General features: G+C 38.5%; 2 protein-coding genes across 2 annotated transcripts in view; both read right to left on the bottom strand.

Moving 5' to 3' along the window:
- The window catches only part of MFSD10 (major facilitator superfamily domain containing 10), a 23036-nt gene extending 22709 nt beyond the window's left edge, over positions 1-327 (bottom strand). The window contains exon 1 of the mRNA XM_017727726.1: positions 48-327. The gene's annotated coding sequence lies outside the window, so the exon portion shown is untranslated. The remainder of the gene's footprint in view (positions 1-47) is intronic.
- Positions 328-5352: 5025 nt separating this feature from the next.
- Positions 5353-9705, bottom strand: part of NOP14 (NOP14 nucleolar protein) — a 22973-nt gene continuing 18620 nt past the window's right edge. The window contains exons 14-18 of the mRNA XM_008645071.2: positions 9109-9268; positions 8133-8277; positions 7101-7219; positions 6001-6156; positions 5353-5654 (exon numbers count right to left, since the gene is read on the bottom strand). Coding sequence (XP_008643293.1) covers positions 5555-5654; positions 6001-6156; positions 7101-7219; positions 8133-8277; positions 9109-9268 — 680 coding nt within the window. The 3' untranslated portion in view covers positions 5353-5554. The remainder of the gene's footprint in view (positions 5655-6000; positions 6157-7100; positions 7220-8132; positions 8278-9108; positions 9269-9705) is intronic.

The raw sequence follows: 9705 nt of genomic DNA, 5'->3' as shown, positions 1-9705 counted from the left end.
GGCAGCGCCGCGTCCTCGGAAATGAACCGGCCCCGGGGATCGCCTACCTGACACCACAGCCCTTCCTTCGCCCTTATAGACAGTCCCTGAAACACGTGTTCCAAGACGAGAGCGATGTTCCGTTTGTTGCTACAGCAGCAGTTAGCTGCGGCTTTGATAAGGGCTATCTGACAAACATAAAAAGGTAGTTGCAAAAGATGTAACTCTGTTCCCAAACTAAACTTCTCCCTCAACAGCAAGATTTTTAGCCCGGAGAACACGAATAGCTGTGGTCTTGTAAGTGCCACCGAGCACTGTTCCCTTATCCAGGCGTGTCTGGTGTCCAGCTGCCTAATTAAAATGGGAGGATGTGGTTACAAGCGGACTTACGCAGATGTATCACCAAACAGGTAAGAATCTGCCAGCAACGTGTATAAAGCAAATTAATACAGGTATTGAAAAGACTTCTGGTTCCCTTGAAGGCAATGCAGTTTGGGGTGGAGGTAGTTATTATTGTAGCCCTTGGACTCAGACCTTCCACTCACTGACATCTCTCTCATGGATTGGCAGCTGATTAGACTTGAAGGAGCTTATGCAAGCATAACATCAGGATTAACATGCCAGTTAGATCAAATAGTTACCTAACTGGCTAGCTCAAATAGTGAGCTGCTAATCTCATGTGTACCTGAGAATTTTATGTACTTGGTTTGGTGTGAGAAACATGGTAGAGTCAGTACATAGTCTGAAACCTGAATTATTACACGACCGCAGCCCATTCAGAGGCAAACATCTGAAGTGCTCTTGACTAAGTATGAATAATCCTTTAATGTCCAAAAAAAATATATAGATGTATTCTTCTGGCTGCTAATCACTGTATATAACTGATCAGACACCATGTGAATTCAGATACTTTAAAAAAACCCCAATGAAACACCAAGAAAACCAGCTCTTCCTGTTGTTAAACCTACTGGCCCAAAGCTTTTGCAGTTCACTGAGCCCAGTTGTGTTACTGCAATCAACCATGTCATACAATCCTGCATGTAAACATATTACACTGTTTCTAGAACTAGATAGGTCATTACCCACTTCTTCCCAGTCCAAAACCTTGCACATCTGACAGATAATAACTTAAATTTCGTTTCTAGACTACATTTATTAACACTGGCCTTTTTCTTATATCGGTCTTGTTTTTTTACTGAAGTAACGCCTCATTTACTCTGGCTTTTACTTCCCTGCTCTATTGCTAATAAGCAATAGTGTTAGCCCTAATACCAATATTTTAAAGGATTTAATGCCATAGAGGATCTTCATCTTAGTCTTTTAGACTTGGCCAATGTTCAGACTGCATGAAGGATTTTAGTTTTCCACTCCAGACTTAATTAACTGAAGAAGAAAAAAACCCCAACTCCAACCTTCTCTCAACTCAAATCCTTACAAATAACAAGTCATTTTAACTAAGCAAGATGGCATAGTCAATACCTGTTTAGCTTAGGAGACAAACCTGGAAGACTGCAAGGAGCACATTCATAGAATGCTTTTGACCATCTGAATAAGTAATAATAAGTAACACCTCACAGTCTCAGAGTGATAATAAACCTGCCAAATATTCTATGTCAGAGCTTCTGTCTGACTTTCCCAAATGCCTAGAAGGCCCATGAAGAGGAAAGAAGTCCCACCGGTTCCTATGGCTGACACCAGCCTCTGCCCAGCAGAGCAGACGAAGTGGCCCTGCTGAGCTCAGGAGTAGCCTCAGTGCCTGCACACAGCAGAAAGCTGATGGCCAGAGGGGAAGCCTTACACAGACCAGGGACACACCATGGTAGATGGTAACTTCTGCAAGGAATGACTGAGAATATCAAACTGCTTACCAGCTTCCAACTGACAATCAAAAGACCAAACTGTTGAGGAGGCTTTTCATGCTGTTACAAAAAAGGTAATTTATGCAGTTTCTATCTGAACAGTTTTGTTCTCACCCTATTCTTTACAGTATTCATATTCAGGGTAGCTATTCTCTGGGACAGCTGATGTTGACAGATAAGCTACCTGAAATTAAAGGCAAAATGGTAATTTTCCTTTTTTGTGTGTGATGACTTGATTCTAGTTACAGAACAGTTTCTTTTTTTGGATAATTAAATACAGATTTACAATTGATAACTTATGTGTCAAAAGGCCCATTATGACAAGGGTTAAAAGAAACAGAGAGACAAGACAGTAACTGGTAAATGTGATGGTGTTCAAGAAGCTCTGAGAAAGGGTCTGCCAGCACTCAAGCATGTTCAAGCCCTCTGTAGTCCAAATGACCAGACCTTCCTATCACATCAGAGCAGCAACACTGCCCAACTACTGTGGTACTGAGCAATGACTAAACTGTCAAATCAGATTATTAAGCTAAGGCAGGACTACATAGTCTTGCTTTCCTACTCATGTAAAATACTATGTGTTAAGCATCAGTTAGTCTCAGAATACTAAATCTGACTTTAAACATTGACAATACAATTTGTAAAAGTGCATACAGTGATTTTCATTCAACAAGATTTCAAACAGAACGACTTTCAGTCTGGCATTCCAAAACAGTTGTGTAAGTCGATCAGCTGAGGTTTCCTCATCCTTCATCTTTGTTCATCAGCATCACAAGATATTCCTGTTCATTCTCTTGTCCCAGAAAATGTCCTGTCCCAAAAACATTCTCATTGTTTCTCTACCCTCTTTCTTTCTTACCTCCCTTACTGAGGAATAAAAAGCAGCTGCAAGTGGTATCAAAAATCAGGATCAAAGTGCCTCTGTCAGCCTCTCTGTGATTCTAATACCCTGCTGGATAAAACTTCTGAAGCTACTGCTAAAGTCAGATAAATAAGTAATAGTACTTATTAACAGTTTATTTGTGCTACATAGACTGTGACTAAAACTCCAAACTGAAAGTATGAATTTATAGCATGAAATAGGAAGTTAGCTCCTTCCTCATTACTTCACTCTCGAGTTTTTGACTTAAAAAGATTTTGCTTAAAAGAAAAAAATTCATGCTGTGCCAAATAGAAATAAAACAGGAGGTATACTAATCTTCTGAGATTCCTTTGAGGTTTCAGAAGATAACCTTTCCAAAATCAGCAAAGCTAACTGAAAATGAATTTATTTTTTAAAAGTGTGAATGGATTTCAAACATAGGAATCTTACTAATTTTTGCATGACACAAGTATCTTCCCTACATGTACTTAGCATCCAGCCTATTTTAACACTTAATACAAGTGCTTTTGCAAACAAAAAAAAGCTGATGATAATCACGTATTACTTGCATTACTAGTCATACTGACAGTCAATAAAAACTTCTTCCTTCAATAAAGTGCTTTTCTCTTTTAAGAAACAAGACTTACCTAACAAAGACAGTTTTGTCATTAGAGACTAAATGTAAAGGCTGTGCTTCAACCCATCCCCTCCTAGTTTTAGTCCTGCTTCTGTTACAAGTTTAATTTGAAAAAAACCTCAAACCAACCAACAACAAAAAAAACCCCCAGCCAAAAAACCCCACATCCCCAAAAAACTCCCCAAAAGCAAACACCAAACCAAAACCCCCAGAAAACAGAACAAAGAAAACATTCTAAGCCAGTCCAAAACAACCAAGCCTAATTGTTAAATCAGGTTTACTGACAGTGTGTGAGCTCTTCTTCATGAACAGTAGGTAGAGCATTATTTCTGAGTTACCTATAGGCCAAAACACAGATCAGATATAGGAACGACATTTGAAAACAGAGGGAGCTTTAGGGGTTTGTTTTTGTAAAGAACCATGGCCATTAGTTCATTCTTAATACAGGTCTTATTTTATAGTTTGTCTTTCAGATTGAAATCGAAATGTTAATGTAAAAGGGAATTTTGTTTTCCTAACAGTTTTCGATGGAAACATTACAATTTTGTTCAATGCATAAAAACGATCACTGAATTTACCAAATAGGTAGTGAATACCTGAACAGAGGACCTAGTTCAGATTAGCACCCATCAGTAACTATGATGCTCTTTGTCTCATTGCAATGTTTTTTCCCCACTACAGTACAAAAAGAAAGCATTAGAAGTATTTATTAGCTCTGTTAGAAGAACAGATGTTTTTCAAAGTCATGCTGGGCAGTTATCAGTGATTAGACATACATGATAAATTAAGTGGAAGAAAGTTATTACTGTTCCCTTATGTCAATTTTGACCATACTGAGGAATTCTAATTAATCACCCTAGATTATTAAGAACTTCAGAGCTGTGCTCCATTCAAAACTTACTGAAGAGATGAATGGATGTTCAGATTTAACAAAGGACTTCTACTTAAAAGTTGTTTCTATCACCCAATACACAATTTGGCATGTTCTGATGCTACAGACTATTAAAATGCTACTGTTTAAATTATACTACCATCATGAGAGCTGCCTGCAACTATTCAGTGTTAAAAAAAGATCATAGAATGTCCTACCAGGACCATCTCCATGTGCCCAAGAGTTTCTTGAACTCTGCTGTGACCACTTCCCTGGGGAGATGTTTCAGAGGAACATTTTCCTAATATCCAAACTAAGCTACCCCTGACACAACTTCAGGCCATTTCCTCAAGCCCTGTCACTGTCACCACAGATCAGTGTCTGTCCCTCCACCTTCCCTCACGAGGAAGTTATAACTGCACTGAGGTCTCCCCTTGGTCTCCTTCAGGCTGAACAGACCAAGTGCCCTCAGCCACTCCTCACACAGCTTCCCCTCAAGGTCCTTCAGCATCTTTGTTGCCCTCCTTTGGATGCTCTCTTGTAGCTTTATATCCTACTCTTGAGGTGAGGCTGCCCCAGTGCAGGGCAGAGCAGGACAATCCCTCCCTTGCCCGGCTGTCGATGCTGTGCCTGATGCCCCGCAGGACAGGGATGTCTCTCCTGGCTGCCAGGGCACTGCTGGCTCATCTTCAACTTTCCATCAACCAGGACTCCCAGGTCCCTTTCCACAGTGCTGGTCTCCAGCCTCTCATTCCCCAGTCTGTCTGTACATCCAGGGTTGCCCCATCCCAGGTGCAGAATCCAGCACTTGTCCTTATTGAACTTCACACAGTTGGTGAATTTGTCAAGATCTCTCTGCAGGGCCTCTCTGCCTCTGAGGGAGTCAGCAGCTCCTCCCATTCAGTGTCTTCAGCGAAATCTACTTAGTGTAGCTTCAAGTTCTGTGTCCAAGTCATTGATGAAGGTGTTGAAGGCCCTGAAATGGAACCCCACTAGTGACCTGTCACCAGTCTGATGTAACCAAAGGTTTGCTGTACAATGTTTGTGTGTGTGTGTAGGTCAAGTTAGGTGTGTGTGATCAGGTTTTAGACTAAGACTTCTGATTATTCAGCCAAATATTCTCATTAAAATAAAAAGAAGCATGCCACATACAAAAGTGTTATTTTTATTTTCCTTATGAAAAGTTGTGGATTTTCCTAATGAGCAGGTTCATTTTTTCGAACAGATCTGATGATGTTGTCTCCTCAAAAGGAATGCATGCAGCAAATGCAATTAAAATCTGTTCAAAAGCCATAAGACTGGGGTATTTGATATGGCAGTAGGTTTCCTGCTGCAGATAGTCCCAATTAACTCTCCCATTTTTTCCTTTTCATTGCTTTCCATTCACCTTCCTGTGTAGCAAGGCTACCAAGAAGCTCTTTCACTTTTCTTTTTCTGGCTGAATCTCTGTAAAACAATCAATATATAAAATATTTCAGTAAGATTATATTAGGGAAAATAAATATACTTAGAGAATAATTATTAATTCATAAGAAGTCCCACAATTCTTAAATTTCATCAACACACCGTTTAAATAAAAACATTTTGCATCCTCTTAAACTAGAGAAATGAAACCGCAAAGTTCAAAACACTTTAAATTATCTCTATTGAAAATGTTTGGTTTTCCTCAAATTGCTCCATTTTATTTAAGTTTAGTATGGTTGATCATTAATGGCAGTCTTGGCACACAGCAAAGAAACGAACACACAGCAGAACAACCCCCAAAGTGGTGCGGAAACAAAGGCTGCGTTACCTCTCCATGATTTCTGACAGCTGCATTCTAGCCAGAAATTGGTTATCTTTCCGAATCTCACGAATGGCTCCTTTAAGTTCACGTTTATGCCTCTGGATCAACTGCTTTCTTTCTTGCTCCTTCTTGCTGCCTGCCTGCTTTCTTCCAAACTCCAAGCTGAAATGAGAATGCATGTGTGAGCACAAAACACCTTAAACCCACCATTTTTTCATATTTATAAGGAGAGTTTTGTATAAAAATTAACTCAGTATTTTAATTCCTGCATATAATTAAATTGCAAAATAAGGAGCTGCCCAATGAACATACCAGAAAAACACTCACCAGACCTTCTAACTGCACATCATCAGCAGCCAATGACCACATTTCAATTCCCTGTATGCAGCCTGCACTTTGAACAGACTAAAAAAAGCTAGAGTAGAAGAATGGAATATATCTGGAGAAAGATGGAATCTCCCAATACATCTTAAATTTTTGCAGACCTTCTCAGTAGACGCATTTTACAGAAAAAGTCTGATCAGTTACTTGGGGTTAAGTGTGTAAGGCAGAGAGCAAAGCTGACCTCTTCAATTACTAGAATAAATAAAGCCGACACTTTGTGCCCCTCTAGATAACCAGTATGGTTAAAAAGTCAGCAGCCAATATAAAGCAGATTTCCTGAATCAGAACACTGTTCTATGATCTGCAAAACTAAATTAGTGTTTTTCCTATCCATCTTTTTACCTTCATATATTTCATATACGTATGAGCTACTCATATTTGTTCTTCTGACTTGAGTGCCTGACAGAGCATTCAGTAAAGCACCTGAAAGGATAATAACCATCTAATCATCTTGAAATTTGTGAATTTACAATTTATTATATGGGCAAGAGTTGACCTCCAGTGCTATTTTTCCTACAGGATAATATGTGGTGTTAAAATTCCTCTTTCCTTTTTTCCTCTCACGCCGTACCACCCAACTAGCTGGCCCCTTGTGAATTATGTAAAAAATCTAGCAGAAAAACAGCTCTGTTTTGTGTCATGCTTTCCAAATTCATTCTAGCTTGCTAAAAATCTTAAGGTTTAAATGCACCTTTCCTTTGCATCCAGTGTTCTTTACTTACACTTTCACAATTTTTGGAGTATACTGTTTCAATGGCACTGGCTTCTTTTTCTCACATATCAATGGGGTATAGTGTTTTACTTTGTTCTCCAGCTCTTTCAGAGCACTGTGATACCATTCCTGAAAATGCAAAACCAATTACAATTGTAAAAGCATATCAAAACCACCATAAATCACAAGCTATTATAAACTGAATCAACTGTAATGTTCTCCCCATGTATTTTTTTCCTGGGTTAAGTCACAGCTACTCATTAGGACACTGCTAACAGTGACATGCTGTAATCCAAGTTGGATAATTCTTAAAAGCTTTTGGAAGTCTATTAAAATGGTATCATGGACAATAAGGAAGGTTTGCTGGTAGTTTTACCTAACAGAAGAAGAATCCAGTTTAACTCAGACTCTTCCTTTCATGGTAATTTTAAGAATGATTGGAATTTTTTTATTTTGATGGGAAAAAACACAGGCAATTTAGCATCATCTACATAATACAATTTTGTTCTCTAAGGACATTTCATGATGCTTCTTCGAGGAAAAGACAGTTTTGCTACACTCAGAAGAGACAGATTAAAAATTTTAATCTCATTGCTAGAAAATAAGCAACTGTCCTAGGTAAGGCACTGACCAGGTATATTTATGTTCATTTTATCTGTACAGTTTTAAGTTTTACCTCCCCAGTTTGGTACATCTATTTGTTTTACCAAGGTTTTACAGATTCACTATGAAAGTACAAGAGCAACCGGATGCCCAGATAACTCTTCTTATAAGTGACGTCACTCCTGGAATGCTACATTATTACAAGCCAAGTGCTGTTGTGTTCATTTAGATGAGCAAGAAACAATACACAATGGAAAAATACCTTTTCTAAACATTCTCTGTTCTTTGTTTTTTCCACAGAAACATCAAAATGCCTTACACTCAAAAAAAACTCACTAATGCTTACACTTGTGGTTTTTTGTTTATGCACAGATGAAGATCACAGAATTTATTAATAAAATAAACGTATTGGGTTATTCAAATCCCAAGGAATACATACCTGCATTTTTTCAGGATATTCATTCACTGGCACATGAGTAAGGAGTATTCTGACAGGATGCATTATTTCATGGAATGATGGCAAGGACTCATAGAGAGCTGCACATTTTTTAATAAGGTCAAAACACAGGGCTAGACATGATAACCTGTTAATGCACAAACAAATTAACAATTTCACTTGCAAAACTGCAGTGGATTTTCAAATAAAATGAACTGAATTAATTAAATTTGGTCTGTTAGCAGAATCCATTAAGACTGCTTGGCAGAACCAGTTACAATTAGAAATAGTTGTTAATTCAGACTAAAACTTTCAGTCCCCTAAGCAAATACCAAAAAAATTCCATCAGCAATAAATCTTTATGCCAGTGCAGTGAACAGAAGCCAATATTCTGTCTTTGCCACTTACGAGGAATAGGAAGTTTTTATACTGGTTCTAAAAGTGTTCTGCTACTGATTCTGAAGTTCTAAAATTTTGTTTAAAAAGAACTAGTAATTTTGGCTTTCAGGTCTCTTAGAACTTAACAAAAGGCTTACTTATGCCAGAAATAAAGTTATACCATAACACATGTGCAAGTTGAAAAATGAGGCTGAACATGGTTAGTGAATGTGTTCAATTACGGTCTTCCCTAATTTCATTGTTCTATTTATGTTACACTTTCTAACGTAGTGTTTGTATATAGATACAGTTATTTAAGTCTAAGGAGCTTGACAGTTTAAAGTACTGAGCACCTCCTCTGTCCCTACAGCAACCTCATCAGTTCAGAGCTGTACCAAAAAGGAATGGAAGGTCTGAGCACTCCAACAAGTGCTCTGCATAATGTTCTGGCAAAAGATTAGCACATGTTCTGTGCTACAGAGTAGCATCATAAAAACACAGCCGAACCATCCACAACTCTGATTTTTACTTCTAAAGAGCACTGTCACTGAGAGGACACAACAGATGTTTTGGTATTTTTTCTGTTCACACTTTTACATACCTGATATGATTTATCTCTGTTCTGCTGGTTTCTTTTAATCTAGTCACAATACTCAATGGCACATTTTGCTTCTCCCAACTTTCCAGATCCTCCTTATCACACACCAAAAGCAATTCTAAATTTTTCCCCACTGGTGTAAATGGATGGACTACAGTATAGCCTAAAAAACCAAGAACAAGAGTCATTAAACAAGATCAATTCCATGCATTCTTTCTGAAGAAAACCTGCCAACTCATTTTACATTTTTTATCATACTACCTTAAAAAATACTTCTATCAGTATCAAAGTTTTCTAAAACAACAGGAAACACTGGAGCATGGGGACATAGGTCAGTACTGTAGACACACTGCCCAAGTCACAGAATCCAAATGCAGGGACTGGGAAAACCAAGTACTGCCCACTGCAGAAGGTCAGGTTTGAGACTAAGGAACCCAAATGTGCTCAAGTCCATGGGCCCTCAGGGATCTGAAGGTCCTGAGGGAACTGGCAAGATAAAGCTCCTAAACCACTTTCGTATTTTTAAAGTTGTAGCAGACTGCTGAAGTTCCCAGTGACCGGAAAAAGAAAAAACAACCCCCATTTTTAAAAAAGGGAAAG

Source organism: Corvus brachyrhynchos, unplaced genomic scaffold (genome assembly GCF_000691975.1).
Source record: "Corvus brachyrhynchos isolate BGI_N302 unplaced genomic scaffold, ASM69197v1 scaffold80, whole genome shotgun sequence".
Lineage (NCBI taxonomy): Eukaryota > Metazoa > Chordata > Aves > Passeriformes > Corvidae > Corvus > Corvus brachyrhynchos.
This window is presented reverse-complemented; position numbering and strand designations above follow the sequence as displayed.